General features: G+C 45.3%; 6 protein-coding genes across 6 annotated transcripts; 3 read left to right on the forward strand and 3 right to left on the reverse strand.

Moving 5' to 3' along the window:
- Nucleotides 1–864: 864 nt before the first annotated feature.
- CYBJADRAFT_178773 (mitochondrial succinate-fumarate transporter) lies at nucleotides 865–1,842 on the forward strand (the record flags this gene model as incomplete). The annotated part of the gene is made up of 1 exon (XM_020216954.1): nucleotides 865–1,842. One exon carries the CDS (start codon nucleotides 865–867, stop codon nucleotides 1,840–1,842), a length of 978 nt encoding a protein of 325 aa, XP_020068028.1.
- Nucleotides 1,843–2,152: 310 nt separating this feature from the next.
- On the forward strand, nucleotides 2,153–2,695 carry CBP4 (Cbp4p). Its single transcript, XM_020215911.1, has one exon. The coding sequence runs from the start codon at nucleotides 2,182–2,184 to the stop codon at nucleotides 2,614–2,616; it is 435 nt and encodes a 144-aa protein (XP_020068029.1). The 5' UTR covers nucleotides 2,153–2,181; the 3' UTR covers nucleotides 2,617–2,695.
- Nucleotides 2,344–3,568, reverse strand: APS3 (Aps3p). The gene is made up of 5 exons (XM_020215912.1): nucleotides 3,517–3,568; nucleotides 3,400–3,446; nucleotides 3,031–3,326; nucleotides 2,919–2,973; nucleotides 2,344–2,853 (listed from the first exon to the last, which is right to left on the reverse strand). The coding sequence occupies exons 1-5, from the start codon at nucleotides 3,536–3,538 to the stop codon at nucleotides 2,737–2,739; spliced, it is 537 nt and encodes a 178-aa protein (XP_020068030.1). The 5' UTR covers nucleotides 3,539–3,568; the 3' UTR covers nucleotides 2,344–2,736.
- CYBJADRAFT_53315 (RidA family protein) lies at nucleotides 3,386–5,186 on the reverse strand. The gene is made up of 2 exons (XM_020217768.1): nucleotides 3,517–5,186; nucleotides 3,386–3,446 (listed from the first exon to the last, which is right to left on the reverse strand). Exon 1 carries the CDS (start codon nucleotides 4,950–4,952, stop codon nucleotides 3,747–3,749), a length of 1,206 nt encoding a protein of 401 aa, XP_020068031.1. The 5' UTR covers nucleotides 4,953–5,186; the 3' UTR covers nucleotides 3,386–3,446; nucleotides 3,517–3,746.
- Nucleotides 5,187–5,335: 149 nt separating this feature from the next.
- FIP1 (cleavage polyadenylation factor subunit FIP1) lies at nucleotides 5,336–6,884 on the forward strand. Its single transcript, XM_020217770.1, has one exon. It carries the CDS (start codon nucleotides 5,442–5,444, stop codon nucleotides 6,621–6,623), a length of 1,182 nt encoding a protein of 393 aa, XP_020068032.1. The 5' UTR covers nucleotides 5,336–5,441; the 3' UTR covers nucleotides 6,624–6,884.
- BUD4 (Bud4p) lies at nucleotides 6,686–12,002 on the reverse strand. The gene has a single exon (XM_020217769.1). The coding sequence runs from the start codon at nucleotides 11,924–11,926 to the stop codon at nucleotides 6,749–6,751; it is 5,178 nt and encodes a 1,725-aa protein (XP_020068033.1). The 5' UTR covers nucleotides 11,927–12,002; the 3' UTR covers nucleotides 6,686–6,748.
- Nucleotides 12,003–14,200: the final 2,198 nt, after the last annotated feature.

Genomic DNA, 14,200 nt, shown 5'->3' on the forward strand with positions numbered 1-14,200 from the left:
AAAAATTTTTCTCTTGTTTAGAGCGCGTGTGACGTACGATCAAGGAAGAAATGTCCAACGGTTTTACCCAATTGGTGGACCGTGGTTGTCCTTTTTCCTGGGTTTTTTTCTCACATATGGCTTTAGACACTGACTTGCTGTACGTGTGTGTTTTTGTTGCACTGGCATTTTGTGTGGGAGGGAGAATTCCCGGGTGTAAACTCTGTGTACTCTAGCCCAGTGCCTAATAGATAACAGCAGTGGTCGATACAGTATAACGTGCTAGCACAGTTCCTCCAAGACTAGTCGCAATTAAATGATTAGACAGTAGATAAGCATAGCCCGGTCCTCCAAACAGATCCATCACTTGCTCAACCGAACAGCTGCCCATGGGTTTTAGGCTAACTGGGAGCTTAGCATGCAAAACTAACCGAAAGGTGTGGTCACGACCGCGATGGCCTGCCTTCTTCTGCCTAGCAGCAGGACGGGCTAGGCAGAGGTTCCCCTGTTGGACACGCCGACTGCACAGGCCTACACAGGGGGGCAGGGGGCCCCAGGCAGAGGAAACCGTCCCACCGCCAGCCCGGAGAAACTGGCCGTGAGTCCGCCCCACACAATTTCGCCACACCACCGGGCAGAATGAACACGACCAACAGGGAGACAACAGCTGAAGACAGCAGGCTGAGGCCAACGAAACGGGTCCATTTCCCCAAACTTTGCATCCTCGAGCACAGTGTAATTTTTTTCACTTTATAACACTTGAATCCATATAAAGGGGGACATATTTCCCATTTTTAAGCCAGATCTTTTCCCCCTTGAGTTTAGTTTCAATTCGCCTTCTTACTCCCGATTTAATACTCTTGGTAGTTCGATAATACACTAGCCATGTCTCAAAAGAAGAAATCCTCCTCCACCGCAGTCAACCTCATTTCTGGTGGTACCGCTGGTCTCTTTGAGGCTCTCTGTTGTCACCCACTTGATACCATCAAGGTTCGTATGCAGTTGCACAGAAAGTCTGGTGCAGTCAAGAACCCAGGTTTCGTCACCACTGGTATTCAAATTGCTAAGAAGGAGGGTATCACTGGTTTGTACAAGGGTCTCGGAGCCGTTGTCATTGGTATCATTCCAAAGATGGCTATACGATTCTCTTCTTACGAGTTCTACAGAGGTTTGTTGAAGGATGAAAATGGTAACATCTCCACTGGTTCTACATTTATCGCTGGTGTCGGTGCTGGTATCACCGAAGCCTGTGCCGTTGTCAACCCAATGGAGGTTGTCAAGATTAGATTGCAAGCTCAACACCACTCCATGTCCGACCCATTGAGTGTTCCAAAGTACAGAAACGCTGGTCACGCCGTTTACGTTATTGTCAAGGAGGAAGGTTTCGGTACTTTGTACAGAGGTGTCTCCTTGACTGCTGCTAGACAAGCCACCAACCAAGGTGCTAACTTCACTGTCTACTCCAAGCTTAAAGAGTTCTTGGAGGACTACCACACAAAGAACGGTAACAACGGTGTGATCCCAAGTTGGCAAACTTCCTGTATTGGTCTCGTCTCTGGTGCCATTGGTCCATTCTCTAACGCTCCATTGGATACCATCAAGACCAGATTGCAAAAGGAGACCAAGTCCTCTGACCCTAACGACCCATTGTTGAAACAGTCTTCTGCTCAAAGAATCCTCAGAATCACAAAGGATTTGATCAGAGAGGAAGGTGTTGCTGCTTTGTACAAGGGTATCACCCCAAGAGTGATGAGAGTTGCTCCAGGTCAAGCCGTCACTTTCACCGTGTACGAGTACGTCAGAGGCGGCTTGGAGAAGATGCCGTTGTTCACTACAGAGGAGGCTGTCATCTTTGACGAATAAGTTTCCACTTTCATCTAAAAATGTGTATTTTTTAACATTCAATTGTATTTATTCTATTAGTTCCTATACCGTAAGATCATACAGAGCTCGCGTTATCAGTTTAAAGTGACTGGAAGCGGTATTCCAACGCCATAGTTGTGCCCACCTTTAGAGCTTCTGATTTTGAGGTGCTCTCATCATCATTAACATCACGTGCATGACATAAACCCTATCACGTGAGACATGGTGTCCGGATGTTTCACCGATGTCGAGGCAGATTTTCATGGGGTCCCTTGGAGCCAATCACAGCAACAGTGAGTGTAATTTGCCGGGACTTGGTATTGGTAACTATTTGAAGCGATGGATAAGCCACTGTGGTACCGTTGGGCTCGTGTCTATGCCGTTGGATTCGGTATTGTGATGACCGGTGTTTTGCTGTTCAAGTACACAACCCCTACTGAGGAGGAGCTCATCAACTCTTTGTCACCGGAACTCAGAGCACAGTACGAACGTGAAAAGGGGCTGAGAAGACGTGAGCAGGAGGAGCTGATCAAGATTGTCAAGCAGACTTCGGCATCAAACGATCCAATCTGGATGACGGGACCCATCAAGAGTCCCTGGGATAAGGACAACAAAATGGTTAACCTGAAGGAAAAGTACGAGAAGGAGCTTGCCGAGAAGAACCAATCTGATGAGTTAGAAAGGGTCCAAAGAGAATTGGAGATCGCACAGGAGAAGACCAGAAGGGAGACCGACGAGCAGTTAAAGAAGAGAACGTGGTTCTCATGGAGGTGAAATCTTGCGTAGCTCTCTGTAGGTGATCAACGTGTACATATTTTTGCTTGGTTAATTTATAATAATACTACCTATGGGAGGATAATTCTCTTTTACCCTTTTACCTTTCCTTCATTATGGTTAACGACCTGGCCATGTGAATCTAGCATCTCTTGCAAATGCAGACAGTGCACTTGTAGCGTTGGAGAATGGCGATATAGACGAGTTGTTCGTTTCATCATTTGCCTGATCAACAGCCTTGAGCAAGTATCACGCTAAAGTTAGTATGTGTTTTAGTGATAGTGGTAGGAACAGCAACTTACAGCAACTATGCTCGATATATTTGTCTCTATGACCATCCCACCTTGTACTATTTCCCTGCATTCATGAGTTAGAAACCATCCAATAGAAAGCAATACGAAGCCATGTACTCACTCCAATACGGTCTGAAGAGTCTGCCACCCAAACACCAGGTCCAATTCACACACGTTGCCGAAGCATCTATCGAGACTCTGTACAAAGACCTGGATCAGGTCCAGTATGCCCAATTCACTCTCTTGGTCATCGACGACAAACACGAAATACAGCGTTGCGTACTGTCTGTAGATGACCTTTATATCTTCGATTCCCTCCAGCAGTTCCGGCGGTGTTAGGAACGATGACTGCTTGGGACTTCTCTGGGAGACCAGTTGGTACACCTGGTTGAGCAATTCAGTCTGTGTTTGGATGTCCTAGGTTCGAAACACGTAAAAGTTAGTCCCTAGTCTCTCTTACATCATTTTATAGCGTAAACATAGAACTCACCACTGGTGAATAAAACTTTGTAAGCCTTGGTGCGCCGTCGTTGTTGACTTCTTTAGTGTTAGTCTAGTCGTACAATGAGGATCATGCCCTGACCACAATCCTGTGACTGGAACATACATATAAGCACGGAGTGGATCATTCTTGTGGCTATGATTGGCCTTGATCGCAATTTGTCCGATAGAGATTGATGATTCGCATTTTAATGTCACCTTTTGGGGGGGGGGACTTGGTCCGAGGAGATGTCCCGTAGCTTAATTATGTGGTGTTCGGGTGTGCAGACATTTACCTACAACATGGCACTTATAAGTGAACGGACAAACTGCTATGATGATGTTATAAAACAGCTCTCAGAGCTTGGACTTTGTAGAATCAACTTCTGCGACCACTTCAATCTCCACCAGGACGTTTGGATTTGGGAATCCGACGAGAATTGCCGATCTCGCCGGTTTAGTGGTGAAATATTTAGCATAGACCTCGTTGATTGCAGAAACGTCTTCTCTGTTTTTAATGAGCAATAGAACCTTTAGAGATTTATCAATAGATGATCCACTGGCCTCGAGGACCTTGATAACGTTCTTCAGTGCGTTTTCGGTTTGAGCTATACAGTTAGCTGGTAATTTACCCGTCGAATCGGTACCCAATTGCCCGGAGGTGAAGACCAGGTCTCTCGTCGCATATGCTGGGGATAACAAGTTGTTGCCACTGGATCCGATGTCTTCCCAAGTGATCTGTCTCACTGGTGAAGGCGAAGCTGCTGACGAGGCAATGACTTCCAATTCAACACCTATGTCACTGTTCGGGAAATCAACAATAATGAGAGATCTTGCAGGTTTGTTCTTGAAGTACTTTGGGTAGATCTTGTTAACGATGGATGCGTATTCCCTCTTGCTGATGAAGAATAGAACCTTTAGAGAGTTATCCAAGGAAGAACCACCGGCTTTCAACACTTTTGAAACATTTTCAATGGCATTGATGGTCTGCTCTGCGATATCAGAAGGCAGGTCACCATTTGAATCGAATCCAACTTGACCAGATGTATGCACCAATCCATGTGCTCTGAAACCTGGAGACAAGAACTTCAAAGCTGGTTCATTAATCTGCTCCCAACTCACCGGCTGCAGACTTGGATCCACAGTGGCAATGACTTCGAATTCAACAAGGACGTTTGGGTTCGGGAAGTCACACAGAATAGCAGATCTTGCCGGTGGAGCATTCCCAAACTTTGTCTGGTAGATCTCATTGACCACGGCTGCATCCTCACGTCTCTTGATGAACAACAACACCTTGACGACTTTGTACATGCTCGAACCTGTGGTTTCCAGGATTCTCTGCATGTTGAGACAGCAGTTCTCCGTCTGCTCAACGATATCGCTGGAAAGCTTCCCCTGAGCATCTGTACCAACCTGACCAGAGGTGAACACCCTCTGCTTGGACTTGTAAGCAGGTGACAGTGGCGGTAAACTTGTGGCCTTCGAGGACAACGACGGGTTCACCTGTTGCCATGTAATCTGTTCTGGTGAGACCCTCTTCTTCCAAAAGTTGAGAATTGACATGTTTATCTTCCAATTGATCGACTGATTGGCCTCTCGCTCTGTATCTTTGACCACTCGGAACGGTGTGATCACAATGGAATCGAATACAACCGAGTTGAGCTTGAGGAAAAGGGGCAGCTCAAGATTAAAAGGCTTTAGAGGATCTTTGCTTTAGAAGCGACGGTACCGGGACACACACAGTCGGAGTTTCACGCGATAAAACTCCGGTGGCGCGGAACTTTATCTGGATACACCCGGACACCCAAACACCCGGACACTACTGATTATATAATAAATTATATAATCTTTTCAGAAACACCCGAACACCCACCTTCTTTTTTTTTCTTTACCCTCCCTTTTGCTTTGCCCGTAGAACAAACAACATCAACACCTTCAATACCTTCAACATCTCCAACAAACAACGTCCAATTGGGTAGATATAGCGGTGTATCGCATTTCACTCTTTGTCTTCACGGCCTATTCAACCATCCGTCGGAAATACCAGAAATTATGTCGAACATTGATGAAGATGATGATGCCTTTCTCTACGGGGACGATTCTGTAAACGTTGCCTCTAATGATGGTGCCGTGGCTGCCAACAGCTCCGCTGGAACTCTCCGGGAGAAGAGTGAAGCCTCCAAAGATAGTAAGGAACAAGGTGACGCTGATGATGACGGTAACAGCGACGAGCAAAGAGAAGGGACAGGTGAAAATGGAGAAGAAGAAGAAGATGGTGATGAGTCCGATTCCGATTCTGATTCCGATATAGAATTCATCATTGGTTCAGAAGAGAATAAAGAAGACACCGGCACAGAAGACTTAATGGACACTGCCACAACGACTGCTGATGCTCAAACTGCATCTGGTGTTGTTCCAGAATCAATCGGCGAAACGGCAATTGTCGTGAATGACGAAGATGGCTCATCTGAATCCGCAGCCCAGCAACAATCTACAGACGCAACGATCACACGTGTCCCTGGTATTGACATCAACAAGGTTGGTGACTTTGAAGGCAAGCCAATAACGCAGATCAACCTACAGGACTTGAAGGAGAAACCTTGGAGACAGCCAGGTGCCGACGTGTCTGAGTACTTCAATTTTGGGTTTAACGAACTCACATGGACGATGTACTGTGCTAAGCAGGATAAACTGAGACAGCAGTTCAACCCTCAAAAGGCATTTATGGAGCTAATGCCCATGGCCATGATGGGTGGAATGCCACTGCCCAATATGCCTATGATGCCAGGCATGCCTTCAATACCAGGCATGCCTCCAATGCCGACGATGCCAGGAATGCCAGGAATGCCAGGCTTACCAGGAATGCCCCCATTACCCCAAATGCCATCAATGCCTCAACAACAGCAATCACAGGAACAGCAAGATTCTTCAAACAAATCTACACCATCGATGCAAATACCGCAAGCACTTTCAGGACCTTCACGCTATAGCAACGGTAGTAACAACAACTACAACAAAACAGCGAACAGTGACTTCCCATCAGGACCTCAAAAGCAACAGGACTATCCAAGAGACCGTGGGGATAGAGATAGAAGCGAAAGAGATTGGGAGAGGGAAAAGAGCAATGAACCGGTTGATCAAGAAAGAAACGACAACTTCAGAGAAAGAGAGCAGAGGTACAATTCACGTCAACGTGGTGGGTCAAATCGTAGAGGTCGCAGAGATTACTACTGACGTTATGTCAACGGAACTTGGATGGATACATGTAGTGTCTTTTCTTGTTATATGTAACGATTCTCACTTCTTCATAATAATAAAAGAATGGAAATATAAGTACAAGACCAACAGGGACAACATCATCATTGGGCTCTGGCCTCGTTCAACTTCATCACCCATGGTTGGTGTAGTCTGTTCAAATCAACAATCTTCTCAAGAACACGGATCCATTCACTCTTCAATTGACTTGTATCAGCGTTGAAATTAATCACTTCGCCATTCTTGAACTTCAACTTGAAGCCGTCGGTAATGAGAACATCTTCAGTGACATTCCTCTGATGAGGGAGCCTCTTCTTACCACTATAAATTACTTCCACAACCTTCAAAAGGTTGATCTGTGCTCGTGGCTTCCTCGTGTCTTCGGTATGTGCAACCATTGAGGTACCTTGAATGGTGAAGAAACGACGCTTCCAAAGTTCACAATCGCCACCTTCTTGGAACAGGTATCCTTCAAACTTGATGTTGGACTGCTCCAATACATGATCAGCAACCGCCTGTGCAATTTTGATGGAAGGCGGCAGGTTCTCCAATGGAGAGGTCCTTGGAATGTAAAGCATTGTGGCTTCTATTTTACCGATAGCATGGGGTGGTTTCTTATATTCAACACCATTTTGAACCTGCGTTTCCCATTCGTTGAACAACTCAACAGTATAATCACGAGTCTTCGAGGTTATCTGGTTATCTTGGACATAGAAGTTAATCTTGTTCTTACCAAAGCTCCCATCAGTTGCAAAACGATTATCCCAGTCATCATTGACTCTCTTTCTTGTTTCATAACCCTTTTCCACTCTGTACTTTGGTTTGGAGCCGAATAGTTTACTGAATCTATTAGGATTATTCAGGGGAATCTTCTTGTAGACATCAACAAGTTCATTATCGGGTCTTTGATAAGACACTTTCAAAGTGAAATACAATTCTGTAACATCCTCCTCAACAGCAAGTTCAAATTCCTTATCGATCACAACTACGTTGTTGAGATCCATCTTTGGTGTAGAAATGGTATGTTTACCATTGTCGAGGTATAGTTTGAAAGTGGCCTTGTGCTGCTTGATCTCCTTCAAATTAGAAATCAGCAAGGAATTAACGTGAATGTACAAGCGACCTTTATCATCAGATGGCAATCTTAGTTCATCACCAACAGTTATGTTTCCACGTGAGCTGCGTTTCTTAACCTTCAGTGCAGATACATCTGCAGGTTTTGATTCTGGGTATTGTGTCACCATTTCAAGAGGTGGTTTTCTCCTTGGCATAGAAGAAACTCTGTTCACATCTTTCTCGTCAAGTGCCACCAATGGGGTTCTCACCCTAGGCCCACTTGGCTGACGTGGACGACTAGATCTTTGTTTAGCATAGTCTAACAATGAAGTCTCTGAAGTAGGTTCTGGAGCAGACGGTTCATGCTGTTGTTCATCATCCTCGTATGAGTTTGACTTTGCAACAATCATCTCCTGGTGTTGATGGGTGACATACTTGCTATCTTGCAGTTGAACGACCCTATTGAAATCATCACTTAGGTCAAATCCACTAGCTTCAGAGGAGCCAGAGATGAATCTCTTATTTTCTTTCTGCTTATCAACTCTAGGAACAGTAATTGATTTATCAGTCTTGATGACGTGACGTGGTGGAGTTTCGACCAATTTTGGCTCAATTCTGGATTTGACAGTCGCAACTAGGCTATTCGAGAATTGCTTTGCGTATATGTCAGATGCGAATGAGTCATTCCGATCATATTCAATGGTCACACCAGCATCCTCTGTATTGGCAACAACCACACCACCCAATGCCGAAGAAGACTTGACATTACCTACACCAAGTTTCGTATCAAGAAGTTGTTGGAATCTGCCATCGGAATCCACAGGAGGCGATGCTCTTGTGCTTGTTGTAGTTGATCCGCCCAATGAACCCCAAATGGCCTTCACTTCCCTATCATTAGGAATAGTTTGCAACTCTGCCAGTTTTGCCTCAAAGTCTTCTTCATTCTTCGAAACATCCCATTCCTGGAATGCAGCACCAAAATCTGAAGAGTCACTTATATTAGGGAGATCAACACCAGAATTGTCAATATTGAATGATGAGTCGAGTGCCATTGAAGAGCGCTTTGAATCCATGTTAATGTAAGACGATCTTGAGACTGATTTAGCGACAAAAGGCCTTGGGATTTCCAATGATGCTCTCCGAGAAATTGGTTCCGTTTTAACAAAGGAGGAATCAAGTGTGGTATTCTCATAGTACTCATCGTTTGTTCTTCTTACGCTCAATACTTTCAAAAGATTGGATGGAGCTGGTACTTTCTTACCATCCAATCTGTACTGTGGCTCAGGTATCACTGCCTTCGGTTGATTATGCCAAATCTCAATAAAACTCGTTGGCGGCGAGCTCACTGAATCCTCCTTAGGCGGTTTATCATGGAACAGAGTACTATTGAAAGTTGGGAGCTGTACAGACTTTGCACTGCCGTACACAGAAGGTTCAAGGGATCGGTAGCTATCAACGTCATCGGTTTGAACAGAAACTTCTTTCACCATTGGAGTTGTCTGGACACCAAAACTGTTCGCCATCTTGGAAGGAGAGAGTTGAACAGAGACTTCATGGCCAACTTGTGATTCACTTCTCTGTGTAGACTGAGGTTCAAATGTCATATTATCAGAAGTGAATTCCCGAGGTAGAACATCAGAAGACTCCTGCAAAGGAACGTTTTCTTTGCTCTCCGTTATTGAAAGTGCGGCTTCATCTGTATTATCATTGTCACTATTAGCTTTAGTGATTTCCGTATTGTCAAGTTCAGCAAGATCCGGTTCCCCCTGGCTAAAGTCGTCTTCAATCTGTCTATCAGAGCATTCTTGCTCATCTGTAACGTTTCCAATTTCCTCGACATCGATACTTTCCATTATAATATTCGATTCACCAGGTTCAGCCTTATGTATATCTTCAGTTGTATGCAAATCTTTCAGGAAATCATCTCTCTTGACGGACATAGACAGACTTCTATAACTTTGATCCATATTATCCGAACTGTTATAGAGCCCCGTTTCTCGGAATTCGTCTGCAAATGAGCCATTGTGGGATTCAACACGTAACAGTTGAGCAGGCTCAACCATAAAGTCATCTAAAAGGTCAGCAGCTTCGGATATTGGAGATGTGTTCTTCAAAAGTGCGCTAACTTCGCTATTATTAATTGGTGATGTGTCTGGTTCAGCAGTCTCTGATTCGGATTCTGGTAATGATTCCATGTCATTATGATTATCAACATTTGTGTCGGAAGTTGTAGCAATAGATTTGTTCACCATACATTCAACAGGCGTGATTGAGTTTACTGGCTCAATTGTGGAAACTGATTGGACTCCTTCATTTGGTGCGTTCCCAGTAACTGACTCGGTTATTGCAACCGGCTCATCTAAGTCATTCATCTTTGTGGAGGATGTATTATTATTAATGGATGATTCGATGAAAGGAGAAGGTTGTAAACGAGCAACAGGTTCCACATGTTCCACATGTTCCACATGTTCCACATGTTCCACATGTTCCACAGATTCCACGGCATTACTAGAATCAAGTTCTGAAACCTCATTGAAAAGTTTTGGCAACGACAGGCTTGAGGACTCAGCCAACAAATCCATGGTAACATCTGAAATTTCAATGGGTTCTTTCTCGATTGGTTGTTCAACTGGCATAGGTTCCAACGATGATGCCTCTTCTGCAAGACCATCCCCAGTACGTGAAACATCAGCTGTATTTTCCAACAATCTATCTGTAGGTTCAGATCCAAAGTCTGGTAATTCACCTGGAATAGTTACAGATACATCTTTGTCGTCAAAAGATTTGGTTGGTGAAGGTTTTCTTGGACTCTTCGTAAAAGAAGAGATGAAAGACGAAATGGATTCACTTAATGACAGTTTCTTCTTGTGAGTCTTTGGTGTAGATTCAATATGTTGTTTATCATCTTCTTGAATGGTAGAGATTGAAATATGAGAATCCATTGACGGTAAGGCCTGTGTTGTTGTTGTTGTGACTAATGGTTCGCTTTCAAAAACATCAGTTGCTGAAGAGAAGGATTCCTGAACACTAACGGCATCACTATTCTGTGGTAGATTGTTCAAGTCGGCATGTTTCAAACCATCTTTCAAAACTATCGGAGTTGTTGATTTCGCCACCACAGTAGTGACCAACTGTCTCTCTTCATCCCTCAATGATTCGTTTGAACTTTTTCTCCTCAATTGTGGATCTAGACGGAGCACAGTAGAGTCTTTATCCCTATTGACGAGGTCAACTTCGAACATTTTTGATGCATCCCTCAATTGGTTATCCTCTTCTAATTGCTTTTTAGTCTTAATGTTCAAGATGAATTCTGCCTCCTTATTAGACAAGGTAGGTTTTCCAGGAGATCCAGAGCCTCTGTTAACTTCGTCTTCTTGGACCCTCTTGGAGACCTCATCGGTGCCTAAAACCAAGTCAAGTTTTTCCTGTAAAGTCACCGATTGGCTCATCAACTCTTCCTTTGTCAAGCTGTAATCGTTTGTATCCTCATCGCTCGAACCTAACGTCGTGTCCTTCAACGGAGGTGACACACTAACTATCTGGTGTTTTGGCAAAGGCGGTGGCAGAGTGTGTGATTTCAACTTCAAGTCCCATTGTGGGTTTAACCCATTCTCGGTATCATTGTCATCTCCAACTGAATCATCTGATAGATTTGGAGTCTTCGGTTCAGGATACTCCAAAATCTTTGGTGGGGATTGATCGAAACATACAGATTTCTTTGATGGAGAAGAATCCCTGCTTAGCTTGAAGCTTGACGATCTACCAACTGATCCAGAAAGCGTCCTAGAGAGGGTAGAGTTTGCCAATTGACGTGGTCCGCACACCCTCGTGATAGAAGACACTCTGTTGAGCTTTGTGTTGAATTCCAGCTCATCAAACGAAGGTGCCCTTGGAATATCCTGCATGACAACGTGGTCATCGTCAGTTTCCTTCACAGGTGAACACGGCAAGCTCTTTGAAATTGGCTTACTATCCAACTTGTGCTTGATCTGTGGCGATAGCGGAGAGCCGCTGTGCTTCCACTTCAAAGGTGTTATAGGGTTATCGTCCGACGTGTTCAATAACCCATTATAATCAGCAGTCTTATCCCCCTCGTTCTGCAGGTTGAGAGACGAGGTCGACAGGTTGTTGTTTATGACTTGGAGAAGGTCATCAACAGAATGGTTCAGATGTTCTGTGTCCAGCACCTCCTTGACAGGTGTGGAGGAGGAATTCGGCATCTCCATTGTTTACGATTGGAAAGCAAGCCAGAGAAGCAGAAAAACAGACCAAGTAGAGCACGCTAGGAAAGGCGAAGTGGAGGGTAAGCAAATGGCAACCAGGTGGTGAAGATTAAGCGAATGATAACACTGAGCGCCCTGCTATGGGGTTTTGTAGTTGGTGAAGTTTGCGTTGTGTACGTTGTGTTTGTTTACTTTGTATTTTTTCTCTCTCTGTTTTTGTGGTTAGAATTTCGCGTCACGGCGGCTAACACCCAAAGCAAAGAAGGTAAAAAACACGGAACACAAAACCCTTGTGTTTACGTTTTACCCGATCGGGATATTCGCGGGGATGTATGTCACGTGCTTTAAAGCGTGATACGTTCTGGTACACACCACATCCCCTGAGGAGCGGTCCTCGTTGGATTGTCCCGCCCCGACAAACTTGTTCTAGAACAGTATTCTCAGCCTGCGCGTATTGCATCGCACTTTTGGCCCCAAAGAGGCCACACCAGCTATGGCATTAACAAGAGAACCACGGAGGCTCTTCTCTCTCTCGGCTTCCAAAAGGCCAATTGATAGCACCATATGCCCTTGTTGATGTACAAAGCTATCCGTGTCAACTCTGTTAACCCTGTGGGTGTGTGGACGGTCCAACTCGCCGCCCCAACTCGCCTGCGCCCGTAGTATAAATATAGAACCAACGTCATCGCTCACCTACGCTGTGCAGTCCCAATCAACAACAGAAATAGGCTGTGCAGAAGTCGTTGCTGCTGTTGTTGATCTCGTGCTCTCTGCCGTTCGCGTCCACCAAGAGAGAAACACCTACAAAATTTTCCAGCACCCGCCAATACTCAACGATGCACCGTGCGTATGAGTTTTTCTGTTGCTGTTGTATGGAACGCTTGTTTCGGATACAACAGAGGAAGCGTCATAGGATGAAATTGTACGTATACTACCACAAGTATTACATAATACCATTGCTCCCTTGGGACATCAAGGCAACCACGGCCCTGTTCTACAACCACTGGAGGGTAAGAAACTACACAGAACACGCCATCTCTGTATTAAAAGCGTTGTAGTATTCTAAGCCTTCCACCAACATTTTCCACCACAGCCAGTGAACAGCAGTAAAAAAGTGCTTGATGGAAGTTTTAGAAGCGTAGGCGGAACAACCGACTGCCGATGATTTTGTCGCGCCCCCTGTCCGCCGCCTAGAACAAAGCGCGCTGTTGGCTTAGGGAGAAAAAAATTACTCTGAGGGATAAATTGACGTCTTCAGTCCGGGAAGGGCCGCAAGGAGGAGCAAGTCCCCTCTGTCTAAGAGTTTTGCCCCTTCCGCCTGCCTGTGTGTGGTTTCCGCTACAAGTTTTCTCTGCCTAGAGGCTTCTGTGCTCCTTCCAACATTCGTAGGCTGCCCCTATTTTTCCTGGCGTCGCTCTTTCTGTGTAGGCCCACTAAGGGAATTTTACGAGAAGGTTAGGAAAAATCTCAGCTTCAACTTCTATAAACCTTTCCCCTTTTTCCTTTGTTTCTCCATTTGACATTCCAATTGACGAGAAATCCGGTTGAACAGTCGTTCCTGAGACCACGTTGCTTGCCAGGACTTGTGCTGATTACCCCTTCTAAGCTGAGTATACTGCCCTCTTTCCGCACCTGTTTGTGATTCTGTCCCGTTGCTCATCTCGAAGGCATAGTAGAAGTTGTCGAGCCACTGAAACCACGGAAATCACTGAAACACGCAAACCAAGCTTGCTGAAACCCGGAGAACGGTTGTGAAGAAGATGACGTTCCCGAAGGACTTGCAGAGTGGGTTCTTACAAGTGCCAGAGGAGTCACCGTTTATGTCGCGTTCGCCGAATAGGTCTGGTTCCCCATACCTGCTTGACTTGCAGTCACACTCGCAGTCACATCTACAACAGCAATCACGGTCCCAGTCCCAGTCCCAGTCCCAGTCCCAGTCCCAGTCTCAGTCTCAGCACCTGGCTCCAAACCTCGGAGGCTTTAGAACCAGATCAAGAGCTGGCACTTTGCCGTCAAGGTTGTATCCAACCTCCACCACTGGGACGATACCCAATTCAAACAATACAACGCAGTATTCAACCCCACAGTTCAACCCGTTTGACGTTGCTAATCTGCCTCTCGACCAACTGTCGATTAACGGCTCGCTCCAGGATACAACGCTAAGCAGCACGAGATCAACAAGAATCCGCTCAGGATCTCTGTTTGGCCTGTCAGACTCAAATTCCATCTGGAGCAACGACTCGCAAGGAAGCACAAGTGCCATGGCCTGTGCCATCA

The sequence above is a fragment of the Cyberlindnera jadinii genome (genome assembly GCF_001661405.1).
Source record: "Cyberlindnera jadinii NRRL Y-1542 unplaced genomic scaffold CYBJAscaffold_22, whole genome shotgun sequence".
Taxonomy (NCBI): Eukaryota; Fungi; Ascomycota; class Saccharomycetes; order Phaffomycetales; family Wickerhamomycetaceae; genus Williopsis; species Williopsis jadinii.